This window comes from Chaetodon trifascialis, chromosome 20 (genome assembly GCF_039877785.1).
Source record: "Chaetodon trifascialis isolate fChaTrf1 chromosome 20, fChaTrf1.hap1, whole genome shotgun sequence".
Taxonomy (NCBI): Eukaryota; Metazoa; Chordata; class Actinopteri; order Chaetodontiformes; family Chaetodontidae; genus Chaetodon; species Chaetodon trifascialis.
The window spans coordinates 18,692,535-18,712,576 of NC_092075.1; the positions used below are offsets into that span (position 1 = coordinate 18,692,535).

The window sequence follows — 20,042 nt, forward strand, 5'->3', positions numbered from 1 at the left end:
GTCAGAGAGGTGGCTTCAAACAGTCAGTAATGTTACTCACGTTGTGGAAGGGAAAGGCTAACACACTGTCACCAGCAAATCATGGAGATGATTCAAACTTAACTGTCGGCAAACTGTCTCACTTCATGGACATTCATTGCTGCATAATTCACTTTGGCCTGAGCAAATAAAGTGCTGCAAGCTTCCAAATGACAAGAGTAACAATGTACGTTAACATTTGCTACGAAAATGAAAGCTCACCTGAAGTTTTGATAGACGGATTCGCAAAAGCAATAAGTTAGCAGATACGAAACATCTCACCCGCTCAGAGTCACTGTGATTTAACTCCTGAAATAACTTCCTGTGAATGAATTGAGTCTGATCAGGCAGCTGACTGTCTTATCCAATGCCAAGTCGCAGCAGCTTATCATCCGATGAGTTTTGCTAGTGGTTGTCAGATGCCAAGATGCTGCAGCAGTTTGACGCAGTATTTCACAACTCTAGTAAGTTCTTATGGCAGAAACATTTTGCTGCTATAGTACAGCAGCCACTCATCCAGTGTGTGTGCATGCCTGGATTTGACTGGGTAAAAAAAAAAAAATCTTTCGGCTTTGAAAGATACATTTTGTACCAGTCTCTGTGTCAGTACCACTGCTATGCCAACGATGAGCAGTGAAGCTAACGTCAGCGTGAACACTAGCTCTTAAACTGATGCCGTTGCTTGCTGACTCAAACACTTTAAAGGAATACTTTGGGGAAACACGCTTAGTTGACTGATACATTTTCATACTTCAATCTTTATTGATCTTTTATTGTCGTTCCTACTTTCTATTACAACTACTCCACAACATTTTCGCTCAGGGTAGATAAAGCTGTCTTATCTTAGCATCTAATGCTCTACAAGAAAGTAAGCACATTTTTCCAGATGTCAAATTATCCCTTAAAACTATGTGTTCTAAATGGAAAAGGAAGCCTGATGCCTGCATGGTGACTGGTGGACTGTTGCTGATCAATGACAGCCCAGTGTGTGGTCAGTTAATCTAATCAGCTCAGGGGAAATTACCAAGGGTACCTCCACCCTTGCCATCATCCAACCACATGACTTACATTGTGATCAGCACATTCACTGATGGGGATTCATAGCATTTTGTTAGTTGACACACTAAATTTCATTTTTTGTGCAGGGTACTTGACTGATTCTAGTGAAGCATCTCACATTCAGAGGGAGCAAATACTGCACGAGCCTCTCAGGAGCTGTGATGTGTCAACATGCACAGAGGTACTGTAGAGATATAAGGACATGACATGTTTGCTGTTGTTTGAGTTTCAGACTGAGTTGTTCAAGACTTGGATTTTAAAGTACAGAAATCCTCAAAAAGGACTCAGAAAGTCAAAATGTCAAATCAGACCGGACCAGGATTGCAAAGCCATGGTCTACATGGGACTTGATTTGTGCTTCAGACAACTGTAACCTCAGGTGATAAAGTCAAACACAGTCAGAGAGCAATATTAAACTCAAATATTTTATTTCTATGCTTTCCTCTTACAAGAAGTCATCTATGCAGGGAACAAGTTTCATTTGACATGAATAAAGCTGAAGTGAAACGTTCAGAAAATACTATATTCTCAGCTTTAGTTTTCTTTTTTCTTTTTCAGATTTTTCATCAAGATTCAAGATCAGATTCACTTGTATTTTTTTTTCCATTTTAATGCTATTTGTATTTTTTCAATCAATATCAAACATCTAAAGTGAAACCTTTAGACAGTATTTATTTGCAATAATTTTTAAAGATTTTTTTTTTTGTCATTGTTAAATTTCTAAAGTGAAACCTTTAGAGCATTAAGACAATTCTGGAAAGTGGGAAACATTTCCGCTGATTGCAACTGTTGTCGTGTTGCTCAGCAAAGAGGACGTCTTTAAAAAGTCCCTTTTTAAGAGCGCCTCTTTCTCAGCACCGCTTCTTCTCCTGCTGCGCGTGCTTCAAGATGCGACATTTGCTCTGTGGAGACCACAGGACGCAGAATTCGCTTCTCCTTCCTCTCCAAACCTCATCCGCACAAAGAATGAGGGTCGATGTGTCGCTCTTGTGGCATACCTGACCTCATTCACATAAAGAATGAGAGTCATCTTGGCATGGACGGGACAAGAGGCGACGGTTCACGGGGGCCCCTCGGGCCGGCGCCGTGCTGCCTGGACGGGAATCCTCCTCAGGAGTATCCAGGGATGAGCAGAAACAGGGTCATCCTGTTCATCAGGATGAGTATTTCCAGATAAGAAGCTTCACAGCATCTGAGCAAGAGAGGAGCCGAGGCCCAGATCAGCGCTCGGGGAGGCTGATCTCGGGAACCCAGTCGTTCAGACGGCGGCTCTCCTCACAGAACAGGTGCAGCTTCTCCAGAGCAGGGTCCTCCCAAGACCCGTCAGCTGGGTTCTGTTCAGACAGAGAGAGGAAAGAGGCTTTAGTCACACGGTTCTTTCCAAAAGCATCACACACAGACTTCAGGAGTAATTGAACAGAATAGATTCTCGTCAGCTGAGCTCTACATACCGTGATGAGGACGCAGTGGGCATCTTCAAGCTGCTCTGCCTTGTCGCCAACGATCTCAGCCAGACGCTGCATGTCGCTCACTCTGACGATGCTAATGTCGTTGTCAAAGCAGAAGGACTGGATGAGGGTGAAGTGGATCTGCAGAGCGATGTCACACTCAAACTCCTCATCCATAGCCAGGACGCAGAAAGACACACTGTCCGGGTCACTGAAAGAAAAGTCACCTTTTGTTAGCTGCTGCTGTTCATTCTTCATCATGTTGGTTTTCAGAGAGAATGCCACAGTTGTAGTTATGTCATGTTCAGTTCACTTACTCTGTCATAATTTTAGCGCTCTCGTAGACTCCAACAGTGAGTCGATCCTCGGTCTGAGCACAGACCAGAGCTTCTTTCAGAGATTTTCCAGGAGACTGCATAGTGACGTTTGAGCTTACAGTTCAGCTGATGTGATCAGAAAGTCCAGAGAAGAGGGTTTGTGCTACCCCCCAAAATCTGCCAGCATTTATACCGCAGACCCGGCACACGCTCACTCTTTGATTGGCTGTTCCGGGCACAATGGCTACAACAGGCCTTCAGCCCCCTCCCACCCTCAGGGACGCGTGCCTATAGAAAAGTTTTAGAAAGTTGGGGGCAGCTTTGGGTGAAAGGATCAGATGTAGAAACTCTCTGACCTTTAAATGATTCTTTCAGCTGACAGAGATAATGAAACTACACCGGAAGACCAGACTGTTGTTGTCCATGTCCTCAAAGTTCAGGAAGAATCAGAAGCAACCAATAACTTGCATTCAAACAAGGACCATACAAAGGCTTTCCATGTTCACGTCTACAGTACTTTACATCACAGCTGAATATTCAATGAATATATCACCACACTGTGTTTTAGATTTTCTTATGCAATTTTGTGATATTCCAGGCAGCCATTGATTTCCATTCATTTCTGCACGTTATGAAGATCTATTAGCTGAAATCACTGTCAACATCTGCATTACCTTCTGCCAATTGACATTCTTATTATAAAGTACTTCAGTTCAGACTTTTCAAATCAAATCTGCATTTAAAACTTAAAAAATGTAAAACTTTTAACTACATTAATGTGCAATGATAATCTAACTTCAACCAACGTGTCTGCAGATTTGGTGTTCACTGGATTACACACCTCAAGCAACTTTCATGAGTTTGATTTTCACACCTCCTGGAGCGGTTTGAAAAACCTGGAGTGAAACCCTCAACTAGTGCTATATTTTTTTGTTATGTTATTGATTTCTGTGTTGTTTCAGGTGTCATGATTAAGCTTTTTAAACATATTTTCCCAACTAGTCCAGTCAGTCATTGGCTTCCACTCTGCAACATGACAATAAATCATCAAGCAGCTTGAACTGTGTAATGCATAACATCAAATCTGCATTCATTTTGGTCACAGTTGAAACGTGTATGCGGTAATACAGTGCAAACTTTTTAAATCAATCTGCACTTAAAATGCATTAGCTTAGGTTTTAACATAAACTGTAGTACCACACAATTAATGTAATTAATTGTTAACATTTGAAAATCTAACTGAGACAAGAAATACAGTCACAATTGTAAAAAGTTTCAAGAGCCTGCTGATTGATTTTCATCGATTAATTTGAATCAAAATTATTGGAAGCTACTGGCTGACTGGACTGGTCCAGAAGTACATCTCCAAACGTGACCTTGAATCTTGAAATATTAAAAAATAACTACACAGAAAATTGAACACTTTACTGATTTCACTGTTCACATCAATAGAAACAACTTTTCCATGCATTGAATTTTTTGTGTAAAACCTCCAAAATCAAAGTCTGAATTCCATATTGCTCTAAACATTATGCTGGAGTTTGATATGACCTTTTACTTTCACTGGATGTCAGACAGACTTTCGTGACTCATGACCAATTTACTGCATGAGTTTTTTGTAGATTAGGCAGTGGCACGCGCCACTGCTTTACATACGTAAAGCCTGGCCTCACTTGAGGCGCGTGGCATCTGGAGATGCCTGCATGTTTTATCTCTCTGTCTGCATCACTCTCCACAGCAACCGAGAGATACCATCTGTCCCCAGGGGCAGGTGAAGGGAGGGGTGGACAAAGGAAGTCAGGCAGCACCTGCTGGGCGTGATGGCCGTTCTTCATTCAAGTATATAAGTTTTCAGGTTAAACAAAATACGAACGCAGAGGTTGAGCTAAATCCCACATAACTACATTGAGTTTGCCTGTTTTCTAACTCAAAAACACACATTTGATCAATCCAAAATAAAGAAATATTGTACTTTTTCGATATCTATTAAAATATTCTCCTGTTTCCCTAACCCCAAGTCATATTTGCACACACCAGATGCTAAATATCTACCATCAAAATCCTCATATCCTGCAGCTTTAGACAGTGTCTACCTTTACAAAGAAGTCTAGGGCTTTACTGAATCGCCGCAGGTCACCAGAAAAGAGCTTTGACCACCAACACCTGTCGCGCGCTGCCGGGAGACCTCCATCTGGCAGATGTACACACAAAAGGTCGGTATCGATTTGCACGCGCCTACCCCGTGGCAATGCAAGCAGATCCTTCTTAAAATAGCTCAGAGTTTGAGTCTCTATCAGCTGGATCCAAATCAAACTTTGACCCAAACGCGAGCCTGTCGGCCAGCTGACGAGGTTGCAGAAACTGAAAGCGGTTTGAAAATAAACAAATGACTGTTTCTGCCGTAATGTGCAGATAAGAGTTTTGTTGTGGGACAAAACACACTTTGAGCATTCTTTCACGTGTTTACAGCTCAAACTGAAAGTGATTTTTATCTGCCTACATACATGTCTGGCCTCTTTTGGAGATAACACCTTTCATTTTGAAAGTTTAGACCATAAGCTCGTCTCTTTGGCATTCAAATTTAATCAAAACTCAGACAACAGACCGGCGAACGTGGAGACTTGTAGACAAAAGAACGGCGCACCCTGGGGTCGGGGTTGACCTGGGTTTAGGAGCGAGGATGGGGCGAGCGGGGGGGCTCATAGCGACAGTTCTCCATCTGCCGCTCTGCCTTCCGCTAAACAATAGCGCTGAATCAATCACCGCCAACCTGTGTCTCCTGCACCGCCTCTCCTCTCCAGCCCCCTTCCACTATTTACGCAGCAGTGGCAGCAGGCCTGACCTGATGCGAAATGTGTTTTGAATTATTATGCAGATAAAATAGTACCAAAGAAGCACGAGCTATTGAGGAGAACATGCTCTATTAGCGGAGTAGATGCAATAGAGTCGTGCGTAAAAGTTTTGTCGTGCTTAAAAGTGATAGGAAACTACTAGACGGCTATCAGAAACAAGTTTATTGAAGACCACAGACCAAACATTTAGTGGATCAACAAGCCAAATTCTAAATATAAGCAAATAAGGAGAGTGGAGAGACAGCTCTGTCCGTGAAATTGATAAAATGGAGTTGTGTGTAGAAGTTTAGTTTAGTTGATCGGAAATCAACATAAAGTTGTTGAAAATAGGTTTAAATAAAATCACACTTGGAGACATTTGGTGAATCCACGCACCAAATACCAAACAAAAGTGCAAAAAAAAAAACAAAAAAACAAAAAAAAAACCGCAAGTTTTCCTTTAGAATTCAGTCTGTGTGGCCCCCGAACTCCCCAGAGTAAATAAATAAAAACCAAGCAAAGATTTTCTGGACAGCTGATGGCCACGTGGTCCGCATGGGCCAGCAGTGCAGATTGCGCAGCACGCACAGCGTTCTGGCACGCGCTGGTCATTTGCATTTGTATGGGGTCCGTAATAATAGAGGGTTTCTGTGCGCACAATGAGGCCGTTTTATGGCCAGCCTCTAGTCCACAGATGGCATCATCCACCTGCCCTTTCTCTCTGCTCGGGGAGAGCGCAGAGGGGGAGGGGGCGCCTCACACTTTCTCCATGTTGCTGCTGAAACAATGTTACCAAAAGTCTAAAATGCATGAAACAATATTCAAAGTTTGTTGAGTTTTCTTGAAGTGGAGTTCCTATTTCATTTCTTCAGTCTGAGAGGTGGCTTATGGGGCCAAAACTGGTCTGTCAGTAGTTTCTGTGCTTCCAGAAAGGACAGTATGCAGCTTCTGTGCATGTTTAAGGGTTCTTATGAAGGCATGTAAAAGTGCAGTTGATGCTGAGCGTGCATCTCTGCACTTCGTATCACTGCTGTTTTCTTCCATTTGCACAAAAGTATTGCTGAGGGATCAAACTTCTTTTTTTAATGAAGCTATTTTTAGTTCCAGGCCGGGCTGCTGCTCAGAGGGGGAGCGTGCGTGGCTCGATGACCCCCATCAATCTGCCACGAGCCAGAGTGTGACAATAGTATTATCATACCAATACACCATTGAGCTTTAGCCAATCAGGGCGCAGCGCTTTCACTGCGCCGCACGAGCTGCAGAGTATAAAAGAGGGAGTCTGCCGGACTGAAAGCACTCTGCTACCTTTCGGATTTACTCTCCGACCAAACTCTCTAAAGCTCTCCCCTTGCGGAATATCTTCATCATCTTCATCATGACTCTTGAGGAGGTTCTGATCCAGAAACCCACCGAACGTGCTCAGTGCACCGGCCAAGCCCTGGAGGAGGTCCTGGTGTCTGCTAAAGACAACGACTCCATCACCGTCGGTGTCTACGAGTGCGCAAAAGTTATGAATCTGTAAGTATGAGACTCACAGCTGAAAGATTTCGGCTTGCTACATTTTTCTCAGTCATATCAGGCAGTTTGGGTACTCTTGGGATGAAATCTCATGAGCTTTTTGTCTTTGTTTTGTCTCCACAGTGACCCGGACAGTGTGTCTTTCTGCGTCCTGGCTATGGATGAGGAGTTTGAGTGTGACATCGCTCTGCAGATCCACTTCACCCTCATCCAGTCCTTCTGCTTTGACAACGACATCAGCATCGTCAGAGTGAGCGACATGCAGCGTCTGGCTGAGATCGTTGGCGACAAGGCAGAGCAGCTTGAAGATGCCCACTGCGTCCTCATCACGGTATGTAGAGCTCAGCTGACGAGAATCTATTCTGTTCAATTACTCCTGAAGTCTGTGTGTGATGCTTTTGGAAAGAACCGTGTGACTAAAGCCTCTTTCCTCTCTCTGTCTGAACAGAACCCAGCTGACGGGTCTTGGGAGGACCCTGCTCTGGAGAAGCTGCACCTGTTCTGTGAGGAGAGCCGCCGTCTGAACGACTGGGTTCCCGAGATCAGCCTCCCCGAGCGCTGATCTGGGCCTCGGCTCCTCTCTTGCTCAGATGCTGTGAAGCTTCTTATCTGGAAATACTCATCCTGATGAACAGGATGACCCTGTTTCTGCTCATCCCTGGATACTCCTGAGGAGGATTCCCGTCCAGGCAGCACGGCGCCGGCCCGAGGGGCCCCCGTGAACCGTCGCCTCTTGTCCCGTCCATGCCAAGATGACTCTCATTCTTTATGTGAATGAGGTCAGGTATGCCACAAGAGCGACACATCGACCCTCATTCTTTGTGCGGATGAGGTTTGGAGAGGAAGGAGAAGCGAATTCTGCGTCCTGTGGTCTCCACAGAGCAAATGTCGCATCTTGAAGCACGCGCAGCAGGAGAAGAAGCGGTGCTGAGAAAGAGGCGCTCTTAAAAAGGGACTTTTTAAAGACGTCCTCTTTGCTGAGCAACACGACAACAGTTGCAATCAGCGGAAATGTTTCCCACTTTCCAGAATTGTCTTAATGCTCTAAAGGTTTCACTTTAGAAATTTAACAATGACAAAAAAAATAAATCTTTAAAAAGTATTGGAAATAAATACTGTCTAAAGGTTTCACTTTAGATGTTTAACGACGAAAATATTCTAAAACATAAAAAAGTCTATTGTCTTTCACTTTAGAAAATGGCTAAATTAAGTTAATGTTTAAAATGCTGAGAATTTGAAAGATTTTCTTATAGATTTCCAACATGTACTGAAGACATAAATGTTAACAAAAATAAAATATTTGTCTGAAGATGCTGTGATCCTGTTGGAAAATGTTGGAAACAAAATCATTTATGGCATAACAGCAGTTTCACGTGAGCAACTGTTGGGAACTGTAAGTGGAAAATGTTGAATAAAATACAAAAAAAAGTCAGATTTCTGTCGTGGTGTTTTCACTTTCTCTGTGGGGTTCTATGCTTCAGATGTGTGTATTGTGTGTGTTTGGGTGGAGGAGGTGGTGAGGGGCAGACAGGAGGGAGGGTGGTTATGAAACTAACAAAAGTTTTAAACTCAGCAGATTTGCATGGAAGGCGCTAAGGCCTGTCATCTGCCCCTGCACTATTAAAACAACCTGCGGTCCCTCCTCCAGCAGACCTCATCTGCATGTGTATGGCGCAGCGCACAATAGCGGAGCTCTGGGCCTGTCAGCTCCAGCGGTCCGCACAGAGCGCCTATTGTCTGGCCTGCAGATGTCTCCGCAGCCACGCCGCGCCATCTGCCGCTTCCTGCAGGTGGGGGTCGGGCAGGGCTGGGAGGAGCGGGGGGTTAGTCAGCTTTCAGTGCCAGAGAGGGCAGCCGGGTTGGGTCCTGCCGGTTTGGGCCGGTTGTGGAGACGGAGAGGGGTCCTGAGTATCATCTGGTGTCCTGCCAGCTGCCGTCCCGACTATTATTTACTCGCACGCACTTAGTGAAACTTTGGTAAACAGGCCACCAAGACGCGAGATGAGCTCTGTTTGGGTGCAGCAGCAGCCACCTGCTCCGCCTCAACAATGAAATCTGCGTGACGCATCATTTTTTTCACCACTTTATTTAGGTTTTCATTGACAATAGGAATCTTTTCAGGAAAGCTTTAAGTGTTTTTTTTGTTTGTTTTGTTTTGTTTTTTACAGCTTTCTCTTTAACAAACTTACAATCACTAATGCTCCTCTGTGCACAACAAAGTAGATGCAATAGACAAAGTGCACAAATAGATTTTGCATCAAAGATCTACGTGATCAGTTGATAAACAGAAAATGAAGCTTTAAGTAATGCAGCTTTTTTTGTTTAATATCTTTGTAAACTGTTACTCTTTTTTTTGTTTGGCTCCGGGAACTCGGAAAAAGAATTTGTGACTATTTTCTAAATCTGAGAGGTCCCAAGGTGGAAAAAAGTTACACAAAATGACTCCATTCATTTTTCCTAACTTTTCTCTACTCTTCCACATCTTCAGATCTCTAAAACCCTTCAGATCAAATCCTTTGAGAAGGGACAAAAACACTCTTAAACTGAATATAAGCGGATGATGTCACAACTTTTAGTTTCATTTCATCAGGCACTTTTACATATACCTTAAGCTATCCATAAAGATGCACTGGAAGGAGTGAAACAAATGTATCAAAAGCCACAGACTGCCAAAAAGTATTTCTCAGTAAAAACTACAATCACCAACGTGTTTGTGTAAAAGAAGTCTGTATAAAAACTGCTGTCAGTCTGTTATGAAAGCACACACAATTTGGAGGTGTGTCTGAGGCCCCTGTAGGCCCGGAGCCCCTCCCTCTTGGGGTCCCTGACCATCCCTCGGACCACTGGGGGACAGTCGTAGCCCCTCCTCTTCTGGGCTCGGTGCAGCAGGATTCGATAAACCCCAGTGATGGGGCTGCGGCTGTCTTTGAGCGGATTGTTCCGGAGGTGGTCCGCAGTAAAGCCGAGCTCCTCCAGTGAGCTCCTGACCTCCTCCTCCTCCTCCAGGTCCTCACGCTCCATGTCCAACAGGCTCTGCAGAGGGCTCCCTGGATCAGAAGGCACCAATGACCAGGGAAACTCCACAGGTAAGAGCCAATCGCATCCCAGCATCTGGTCAACGGCGTAACGCTCAGCAGGGACCCCCTTCAAGATACCCTTGATAAGCCTCTGGCAGGGGCCAGGCACCCAGGGAGGGACGGTGTAGGCGCATTCAATGATGCTGCGCCTCAGCTTCCCCATGGTCTCAGCGCGGAACGGCATGGTCCCGGTCACCATGAAGAAAAGGAGGACCCCCATGGCCCAGACGTCCACTGGGGGGCCCAGATAGCACTCATCCCTGAAGAGCTCTGGGGCAGCGTAGGGCGGCGAGCCGCAGAAGGTGTCGAGGCTGTCGTTGCGGTTTGAAACCCGTGTGCTGAATCCAAAGTCCGCCACCTTCACGCAGCCGCTGCTGGTGAACAGAACGTTCTCCGCCTTCAGGTCCCGGTGGATGATGTTGATGTTGTGCTGTGTAGAAAAAGACAAGATGCTGGGTTATTTCTGAATATTCCAAAAATCTGAGACGACAGAATTTCTGTGGGACTTTTAAAATAATCATTTTTAAAAGACGTGAAACTCAGGGCGTTTTTTGTCTTTTTTTTTGTCATCAAAGCCGCTGCTGTCTAAGCCTGGTGTGTCCCAAAAATGCTGTTTTAATGTGACTTATTAGGATTAATAAATAAAACTGAACGATAGAAAAAATGAACCAAAAAATGGAGCTCAGAAATGTTTCGATATAACTAACCATGTATTTGATGGCAGAGAGGATCTGGGCAAAGGTGATCTTGCTGGTGTTGTCGGACAGTTTTCCTTCATTGCAGATCTTGTTGTGGAGGTCTCCTCCTCCCGCGTACTCCAGCACCAGGTAGAGGCGGCTCGGCGTCTCCACCACCTCGTACAGATGGACCACGTTGGGGTGCTGGAGGCACTCCATGCTGCTGATCTCCCTGGAGAGCAGACGCTGGGCCTGACTGTCTAACCTGGTCTTGTCCAGGACCTTCAGGGCCACTTTGTCTATGAGGAGGACAGATGAAAGGACATGGAGACAATCTGACCGTCAACAAGGAATCGTGGTAAAAATGACTCCACTACAAAACATTAGCTGGTTCAAGTTTACTTAAAACTGTTTCATTTTATTGTAAACTGGATTGTTGGTGAGACAATGGAAGTAGTTTGAAGACCACAGAAGATTATTAATCATCAACAGCTGTGATAATTCATTAATCACTGAAGTCATTTATCAAGCAAAATTGCAAACACTGTGGTTTCAGCTTCTCAAATGTGAGAAATTCCTCTGTTTCACATCATTGTTAATTAAATAACTCTGGGTTTTCATGTGCTGGTCGGACAAGACATTTGAAAACATCAACTTGGAATCTGGAAACTTGTAAAGGGCCGTTTCACTATTTTCTAATGTTTAAGAGATGATTGGCACATCAGTGGATAATGAAAATTCTGGTCAGTTACGACTGCATTACTTTCATAATGCACTCATGCATTTCATGTCAAGTACACATGCTATGCCCACGAGAGAAGAACAGAGAGCGTGCGTACACAATGTGTTGCACAATGACTGATGAAATGAAGCAAGCTCTATAGCTTTCAGTCTTTGGTAGGGTTTGGTTCTCCACATTTGCAGCATCTGTCAGGTTCAGTAATGTCCAGCCTGCAGAAAATGTTTTCGGGCTGAGCTCGTCACTCAGTTTTAGGTTTGTGAGGGCACACTGATCACAGTGAAGGAAATGGGACTCTATAACAGAGGCATGAGGGCCACACAGTTAGAGGTGCTTTGTTGTCAGTCAGACAGCATGTACACCTACCTTTAGTCAAAGCATGGAAAGCTAATTTGACCCTGGAGAAGGTCCCACAGCCAATCTCCCCGCGGACCTTGTAGAAGCCCACCCTGCGACCTATGATCAGCTCCTTGATAGTGTGCTCGTCCTTGCACATGTCGGTGGTGAGCTTCTGCAGAGGGGTGAGGCGCAGAGAAGCATCGGCCTCCTCATCCTCTGGGCCAACATCCGAGCTGTCCGTCAGGTTGTAGATACTGTGGCGAAGCTTGGTGTTCGTCACCTGGTACTGGCCTCCAGGCATTTCTGCAGCAGGCTGGAGGTGAGGTCATCTTCAAAGATAATGATAATGTCATTAAGACTTTGCCAGCTCATGGTTTTTACATGCAGTTTTATATGTGTGTGTGTGTGGGTGTGTGTGTGTGTATGTATATGTATTTTCCCTGAAATTGCTAGTAGGATGTTAAATACACCATGTAGTGCTTCATTTGGTCAAAAAACATCCAAACATCTGTAAATTTATCAGTAACAACACAACTAAAAACGGTGTTAAAGTGTAAATAAAGTGTTAACTTGTGGGAGCAGCTGCATCAATCACAGCTCCCCATTACCACTTGAAACCTAATTTCTTTGACATTCCCTTTAAATGTCCCCTTAACATCACATATAAATATTCTACACACCATTCTACAATTCAATACTCCCGTGCTTCACTGAAACCATATTTAGATTTTCAGACTACACCAATGTCAAAGTCTCACGTCTTATGCAGCATTTACATATTACACTACATATTACTGTATCAAAAAAGATGATGGAAAATAGGATTCTTTTCTTACCAAGTTTCCTAATTGCTGCTCTGCATCAGAACACAGCTGTAGAATCCATTGAAAGCAGCAACGCAAAAACAAACGGTTGTGTTGGTCCAGTGGGACCAAGAAAAAGGAATTTTCTTCACTTACATGCTGGATTTTGTGCCAAAATCAATGCAGAAAGTCCTCTCCTACTGAGAACAGTGCTGGCATGGCCTCCACCTCCGTGCTCTCTAACTGTGCACTGATGGCCAAGAACAGGGGAGGGGAGGGGGCGCATGTGTTTGAGCCACCAGTCCAGTGGACAGACAGCATGGGTTTCCCTGGCCACACCCCTCACAGCTCACCTCTTCCTCACTGAGGGACGAAAGATTAAGGTGGTGTCATGAACTCTAATCCTGTTTTAGTTTAGGTCTGTCCCAATCCCTTCAAATGACTAACACCAGTTCAGGGCGGCAAAAATGAGGCCAGAAAGGATGCAATAGATGACACGTGCACAAGTGTTTGTACCTACATCCCATATATAACCAGAGTGCTTTACTTTGCAGGTTTAGCAGAACACACTTCTAACATCTGCGTTGTGCAGCTAAGGTTGATCTCCTCGCCTCTGTGAAGATGAAACGTTATGCAACGGCATTACCCAATGTTCTCATAGAGATTAGCTTTCTGTCCCCCTTTAGATGCTGGCTGAGCAGCACAGATAAAGAGATTACAAAGCATGAGGTTAACACTTCAGCGGGCCGATCGTCCTCATTCAGGTGTTTTGTCCCTGTGAGGAGCAGTGGAGGGACAACAGGGTGGAAACTACAGTCAAATCACATCAGCATTTTTCAAGAGTAAATTCAAGTCTGCTTTCTTCGATGTGATGCAAGTGTAGTTCAGGTATTACGACCTGATCGGTACAACGTTTACATCACCACAGATGTATCGGTAGACGTCAAGGTCTGGATCTTGGTATTGAGCTCAAATTAGTAAGGCAGGAGTAATGCTCAGGGGGAATTCAAGTCCAGAATGACTATATTAATACTGACATTCTCACTGAACAATTCACTGTGATAGTAAAGCTGATCAATAGAAAGACACAGACTCTTACTTAATTATTCAGGTAAATGGAAAAGTTTTAGACTACTGAGAAAAGCAGACCTTGACAGACTTTTGCTTCCCTAAACGTCAATAATGGGAAAGGTGGAGTTTAAGAGATATATGGTTTCAAAATGACTAAAAAGAGTATTACAACATGTTCGAAGTGGAATACATAAGATTGACTACAAGGAATCTGAAAAAACAGAAGAAATTCATTAAACGATTTCCTTTTTTCTGAATGAAATGAAAGCTATCTGATTCAATCTGAAGTACACCTAAGCCTAACCCTCCCTCCCTCCCTCCCTCTCCCTCCCTCCCGTGCAGGCGTCTGATTGGATTAAACCTTAGACAGGAATACAGCCTGTGTTTAAACATGCTCTCTGCACATTAGTCACCTGCAAGCATGGCAGAGAAACTGCAGATCTCAGCAAGTATGACACAAAAAGCATCACTGTTTACAAAAAACGCAAAACAAATAATAAAAAAAAACATCTGTAAAATAACTCAACAGCTCTCTCAGGACTTTGCACAGCTGAGAGGTCAACAGCTTTTTAGCCTCTGAACAAATTAGATCCTTCGCTTCCTCTGACGGCTATCATTGAGGCCACAGGTACGCTGGTTCTCTTCCAGCTCTCTGATTCTCTGACGCAGAGCCACAAGCTCCTTGTTTTTCTCCTCCTGGAAGGACTGCAGCTTCTGAGGATACACACGAACAGTTAATCCACACACACAGACACACACACACACACACACACACACACATACTAGAAAGAAGCAATATAAACAAGACATACAACATATTTCTCAGAAAAGCACAGCTGACAGTGATGTCCCACAAAAACACCAGCAGCTAATTATAAACTGGTTATTCATTGGTTCTTGTGAATGGCTGCACCAGATAAATGACAGTCTGCTGTGTGCTTTTCACTGTATTTAGTGACTGCTAACCTCATTCTTTCTAGGGTTGGAACTAATTATTGTTTTCATTATCACTGAACACCTCTGAAGTTATTATTATTTAGGAGTTTCTGGCAAGTTTTGTGAGCACACTCAACAAACACATGTTTGTGTATGTTTCTAGCTAGCTACAGCTTGTCTCTGCACAGCCACCATATTGGCTGTTTGAGGTGAGTTAATACAGACAGCAAAAACACTACTGTGGTCGAATCAGTAAGAGTCACGAAAGGTGAAAATGATGTCTGAATGCCCATTAAAGCTATCTCTCTCAAACCTTTGTCTGTCAGACAAATAACAAAGCTGATGGGGCATGCTGGGAAGTAGCCTGATGCTACTTAGAAGGTGGGGACTAACAAGATGAGACATCCAGGCCAAATCTAATACAGTTAGCTCTGCTCTCAGCTGAGCTTTGCATGCCAAGGACACAGACAGACCTAAACCATCTTGCACCAAGTCTTTGAGTTAGAGATTCATTACCCCTTAAATTTGGAATTTACCTTGTCAGTTAACTTCTATAATGAACAGAGAGGATGTAAAAGGTCTTGTGTGGGCTGCTCACCCTCTTGAAGACACTCTGTGGAATAAGGTTGGAGCTGTGCTGCTGCTGCTGCTGTTGGCTCCACTGAGCTGTACTCTGAACTCTGGCTAACTTTGCACCAAACTGCCAAAACACACAGAGCAAAACACAGACGATCTTGCAGAGAATCTGAAACTGGCTGCGCGAGACTAAAGCAGAGTTGCACTTAATCTTGACACTTTCTCAAAACTTCTGCTCGTTTCACAAAGCTTTCCGGAAAATATTCAAAACTGACATGAACTGTGTCATGTTGCCCACACATGAAACCAAATTTCAACTGTTCCCTCCTCCAGACAGAACTCTTGAACATCCGTCAAGTCACACTTGTTCCCACTGACAGGTTGCTTACAGAGATCATTCACCTGCTGCAGCTAAAAAATCAGCTGATAAATATCAACAAAGCAATTATCAGTCTATTCCTATGAAAACCGGATTATCATCAGGGATGCACATGAATTTTTAAGTCAGGTACTCAGGTGGGATGGTGGAGATGATGTTCGGTGTTCACCTGCTACATACTGCAGCATGGTCTTAATGATTACAATCTTCATCGCTGTCCTCAGTGTCTCTCTCACTGCACTCCTCTTCAGCTTCCTGCATGGTAGATGATGAAGATGCACCTCCCAGTCGCTGCCTGAGGCTCAGATTAGCTGTCTCCATCCTCAGGCCAACAGCTGGCTTTGAGTCAAATGTCTCCGGGTCGTCTCTGACAGGTGAATGTGCATCAGGGCTGAGAGACGAGTGTGTGACAGACGAGATCTGGACTTGGTTTTTATTGTGCTGAGATGTGAGAATCCCCTCTCACATGCTGCACTGCTCAAAGGCAGTGGAAGAGACAGTTTAACCACCTTGTTGATGCTGCAGTAACAGTCTGGATCGCTTGGATTTACTGTTTGGATCAAGTCACACACAGAGGACGCTGCAGAGTGTTTTCCTGCTCGCTTTAAGTGCGTCCATCCTCTCACAGTGGAGTCTCTGTGTAGTTGCAGGGTGCGTTTTGTGATGTCCTTCAATCCATCAAAGAGCAGCCCCCAAAACTCAGCCCACTGCAACTTTGCTCTTAACCCCCCACTGACAGTTTTTGTGAATTGCTCTGCATTATCTGTGTCCCCCTTCACATTAATATGCACCTTTTCAATGAAGTTCATTCTCAGCGTAGTGACACATAGGCTGTGTCTGTTCAGCTTATGAAACGCTAAGTGAAAAACATTTGGAGTCCTGTCACAGGAGGTCACTTCACTGGCTCAAATGTGTTGACAAGAGACACGTGTAGACTGTGTATTGATGATGGCCAATGACGGCTGCTGCCATTTTCTTCTTCTGTTTTATGGTGGCTGACATCTGTACGTATTGAATTACCACTATCTGCTGAACTGTAACATGGTTAATCCAGCAGTACTGCTGGATGTGAAATGTAGCTTTTAATTCACCTCCATCTGTAACTTCAGGAGCTCGCTCTGCCTCTCCCTCTCCTGGTCCTTCAGCCTCTTCTTCATCTCCTCCAGCTCGAGGTCCTTCTCTTCCAGCAGCTTCTTTACTTCAGTGTCTTTAGCTTCCACTGTTAGGAAATGAACCAACAGCACGCACCAGCCAAATACAGATTAATCTTTAAGATACTTGTTTTTTTTCCTCCTCTAATTGTTTCTGTTCTGCTGTTTTTCTCTGCTGCTGCTGGCTGATATCAAGACAAACCTTTCAGGAGTTATTGTTATGAAACATCTTATCACATCAACAGTGTCACTGTGTCAGTGTATCGAGTGTTTGTGAGGTCTTACACTGACTGAGACCCTGCCTGTGGGTATCTTCTATCTCTCTCCTGCACTGCAGCCTGACAGTCTCTAGCTCCCTCTTGTGTCTCTCTGCTTTTGCTCTCATTTCACTGACTAGCTGCTGAACCACAGCCTCTCCATCCTGAGACAACACACAGGCCACACAAACCACATCAGTGACAGAGACGAGCGTTGAAATTACTACTGAACAAACATTTGGGATTGCGCCAATGAGCTTTAAAATATTAGTAAGAATGGAGAGAATCAACTGATCACGATGATGTCAAATTGAAGATTTGAGGTAAAGCTACAATGGAGATAAACCTTAAAAATTCACCTCAACATTACACAGTGTACACCTTTCAATTAAACTTGATTTACTGCCGTAGTTCCTTTATTTACTGCTAAATGCTATCAGTGTCCACTCCTGACTCAGTTCTTACCTCTGCTGTCCTCTCATTTTGTTGTCTCAGGTCAGCCATATCACTCTTCAGTCTCTCATTCTCCACTACAACACGAACAGTTTGAGAATAGTCATATGATGGAAATCCTTTCAAAGAACATCATCTGTAAATCGACTATACATACGTAGAGCACAGTGGTGCATTTTGGAAATATAAGTGTCATACTAAATGGATATCACACAGTAAATAAAATTTTCACTTCATAGCAACACTATTAAATATAAAACCATTTATTTGTTAGACACCAAATCTTCTTAAACTTTCATTAAACCTGTGCTATATGAGTGCTCAGGTTGGCCCTGTGCATATTTCTTCATGTCTGAGTATTTTAAATATCCAGGAATGTGTCCAGTGGATTATTCCTGTTACCTCTGAGGTTGCATTGCTCCTGTAGAGTCTGCTGTAGTTTGTTCACAGAGACAAGAAGACTGTCTCTCTCTGCAACAAGTAGATCGATAGAATTAGCGACTTTTCATGCTTTGTTTCATGGTTTTTAAGTGCCACACACACATACAAGTTCCAGTATAAAAAAACTCAGTGAGGGACATAAGGTTTCTAAACCACTGAAATGGGTTTGGTCTATTGTTGTGAAAAGCAATGACTGTCAGATTTTTATCTTTTTTTTGTGAGGAGCGATTTAAAATAATTTGGAGTTCTGTAAATTCTGCATCATAGATGAGTTTTCCTGATATTTTTTGGGAACTTGTTATACAATTCTGCGTCTGCATTGTGTGTTTCTTAATCTTTAAGAATCACACATGCTGAACAGGCTCCTTCTTTGAGTAATTTTGTGTTCTTCACCTCGACGTTAGCCACTATAAGCTCGTTGATTGTTTTAATTGTGAACTTTTCTAACACGGGATGGGGCTGTTTCGCACAGAGTGAAGAATCTGTGAATATAGCTTGTGTTCAGGTCTTCATGTGATCTTATCCTGTGAGAGTTTTTTATACTTAAAAAATAATCTAAACTTTAAAATAATCATTTTCATTTTGTTTTCATCACAGAAATGAATTTAATTTTGAGATACTGGCCAACTGTATATTTTAAAAAGGTTTTCTTACACCTCTTCAAAATGAAGAAGCCCTCTTTACCACCCATTACGATTTAGTGACCCCTAGTGGGGGTTGGGACGCCCAGGTTGGGAACCAGTGCCTGATATATCAGTCATATTTTGGAATTTTAACAAAAGCAGGGGAGACACAAATCAAGCTCCACAGGGATCTCAAATTTTAGAAAAACAAACACTGATGTAAAAAACTAAAATAACTGCTCCAGCTTTGAAACGAAAGTCAAAAACTCACCCTCAATCAGAACTTTCTCCTTGGTCAGATAGAATTTCTTGAGTCTGTTGGCATCCTCCAACATAATCTCCAACATGTGGTTTTTGCCATTAACCTCTGTAATTGTCTGTTTGACAAAAACAAACGCCAGTGGAAATCCTCTGAAATTCAGACTTCAATCTTTTTTTTTACTCCACAATGTCCCCACGAGCAGGTACATGGGTTAAGTTACTAATGCACGACTAATGTACACTGTGTATTACTGGGCACTATGATTTTGACTAAGATTCGATATACCAAAGAGTATGGTTGAAGATTGAGTTCAGTGGGCTGAAACCCTAATTATTATCTATCTATCAAGAAAACAGAAACTTACTACAGACAAGCACTGTACAATATACTGTACAATAGAATGTAGAGGAAACACAGCACAAGCAACCAAAGGACAGAATTAGCTATTTTCTTAGGAATAAGGTTTGTCAAATTATGACCATAACCTTGCAGGACAGCCTGTAATTTCCCAGCAATGTGTTATTCTCCAATTCGTTCTCATACTTCTGTTTAGTCTAGCTAATAAAGCAGCAAAGACAGAAAAACAGACAAGAAACCAAATGGCAGAGACGTCCATTATTAGCCATCAGTGAGTTTGCTTACGCTATCTTACCTGTTCCAGCTGAATAAACTTGTCCATAAACGTGTCGAGATTAACACAGTTTGACATTTTACTATTCTAAGGAAGACCAGGCAACTGTAAAAAAAAAAAAAAAGTAATGGCATCGGATTAGTGTGTCCCTTTCATTAAAACTTCACTGACGTTAAACGACATCAACAGAAATCCTCCTGTTACGCTTTACCTGCTACCAACGAAGTTCAGGCTATGTTGCTACAGCTAGCTGCTAACTGCGCGCGCTGGTGGACAGCCGCGCTCACGGTGAGTGTCAGGCTCGCGCACAGAGTAGATACTGATTTCTGTAAAGACCAGAGGTGGGAAGCGCATCTCATTTGTTGACCACGTCTATTAAGTATGTTATGTTGACATTTCTCAGGTATTTTAGCAACGTTGACGTCATATGCTTTTG

General features: G+C 43.4%; 4 protein-coding genes across 4 annotated transcripts; 1 reads left to right on the plus strand and 3 right to left on the minus strand.

Moving 5' to 3' along the window:
- Nucleotides 1–1,796: 1,796 nt before the first annotated feature.
- On the minus strand, nt 1,797–2,943 carry LOC139348701 (growth arrest and DNA damage-inducible protein GADD45 gamma-like). Its single transcript, XM_070988984.1, has 3 exons — nt 2,843–2,943; nt 2,529–2,736; nt 1,797–2,411 (listed from the first exon to the last, which is right to left on the minus strand). Exons 1-3 carry the CDS (start codon nt 2,941–2,943, stop codon nt 2,298–2,300), a joined length of 423 nt encoding a protein of 140 aa, XP_070845085.1. The 3' UTR covers nt 1,797–2,297.
- A 4,031-nt stretch (nt 2,944–6,974) lies between these two features.
- Nucleotides 6,975–8,601, plus strand: gadd45gb.1 (growth arrest and DNA-damage-inducible, gamma b, tandem duplicate 1). Its single transcript, XM_070988813.1, has 3 exons — nt 6,975–7,191; nt 7,315–7,522; nt 7,640–8,601. Exons 1-3 carry the CDS (start codon nt 7,049–7,051, stop codon nt 7,751–7,753), a joined length of 465 nt encoding a protein of 154 aa, XP_070844914.1. The 5' UTR covers nt 6,975–7,048; the 3' UTR covers nt 7,754–8,601.
- A 908-nt stretch (nt 8,602–9,509) lies between these two features.
- nim1kb (NIM1 serine/threonine protein kinase) lies at nt 9,510–13,079 on the minus strand. Its single transcript, XM_070989200.1, has 4 exons — nt 12,860–13,079; nt 12,051–12,352; nt 10,976–11,244; nt 9,510–10,698 (listed from the first exon to the last, which is right to left on the minus strand). Exons 2-4 carry the CDS (start codon nt 12,322–12,324, stop codon nt 9,943–9,945), a joined length of 1,299 nt encoding a protein of 432 aa, XP_070845301.1. The 5' UTR covers nt 12,325–12,352; nt 12,860–13,079; the 3' UTR covers nt 9,510–9,942.
- A 1,403-nt stretch (nt 13,080–14,482) lies between these two features.
- LOC139349017 (coiled-coil domain-containing protein 152) lies at nt 14,483–19,684 on the minus strand. The gene is made up of 8 exons (XM_070989460.1): nt 19,628–19,684; nt 18,985–19,090; nt 18,052–18,120; nt 17,662–17,726; nt 17,225–17,360; nt 16,880–17,007; nt 15,432–15,533; nt 14,483–14,611 (listed from the first exon to the last, which is right to left on the minus strand). Exons 1-8 carry the CDS (start codon nt 19,682–19,684, stop codon nt 14,483–14,485), a joined length of 792 nt encoding a protein of 263 aa, XP_070845561.1.
- Between the last annotated feature and the right edge of the window lie 358 nt (nt 19,685–20,042).

Excerpts from the sequence above, each read along its gene's own strand:
- LOC139348701 (XM_070988984.1), bottom strand. The coding sequence starts at position 2,943 with ATGCAGTCTCCTGGAAAATCTCTGAAAGAAGCTCTGGTCTGTGCTCAG. Across the intron at positions 2,737-2,842 it reads AGCGCTAAAATTATGACAGA|TGACCCGGACAGTGTGTCTT; the intron begins GTAAGTGAACTG and ends CTTTTCTTTCAG. Across the intron at positions 2,412-2,528 it reads CCCACTGCGTCCTCATCACG|AACCCAGCTGACGGGTCTTG; the intron begins GTATGTAGAGCT and ends CTGTCTGAACAG.
- gadd45gb.1 (XM_070988813.1), top strand. The coding sequence starts at position 7,049 with ATGACTCTTGAGGAGGTTCTGATCCAGAAACCCACCGAACGTGCTCAG. Across the intron at positions 7,192-7,314 it reads TGCGCAAAAGTTATGAATCT|TGACCCGGACAGTGTGTCTT; the intron begins GTAAGTATGAGA and ends TTGTCTCCACAG. Across the intron at positions 7,523-7,639 it reads CCCACTGCGTCCTCATCACG|AACCCAGCTGACGGGTCTTG; the intron begins GTATGTAGAGCT and ends CTGTCTGAACAG.
- nim1kb (XM_070989200.1), bottom strand. The coding sequence starts at position 12,324 with ATGCCTGGAGGCCAGTACCAGGTGACGAACACCAAGCTTCGCCACAGT. Across the intron at positions 11,245-12,050 it reads TTTCCATGCTTTGACTAAAG|ACAAAGTGGCCCTGAAGGTC; the intron begins GTAGGTGTACAT and ends TCCTCCTCATAG. Across the intron at positions 10,699-10,975 it reads TCTCTGCCATCAAATACATG|CACAACATCAACATCATCCA; the intron begins GTTAGTTATATC and ends TTTTCTACACAG.
- LOC139349017 (XM_070989460.1), bottom strand. The coding sequence starts at position 19,684 with ATGTCAAACTGTGTTAATCTCGACACGTTTATGGACAAGTTTATTCAG. Across the intron at positions 17,361-17,661 it reads AAAATGAGAGGACAGCAGAG|GATGGAGAGGCTGTGGTTCA; the intron begins GTAAGAACTGAG and ends GTGTTGTCTCAG. Across the intron at positions 14,612-15,431 it reads CACAGAGTGTCTTCAAGAGG|AAGCTGCAGTCCTTCCAGGA; the intron begins GTGAGCAGCCCA and ends GTGTATCCTCAG.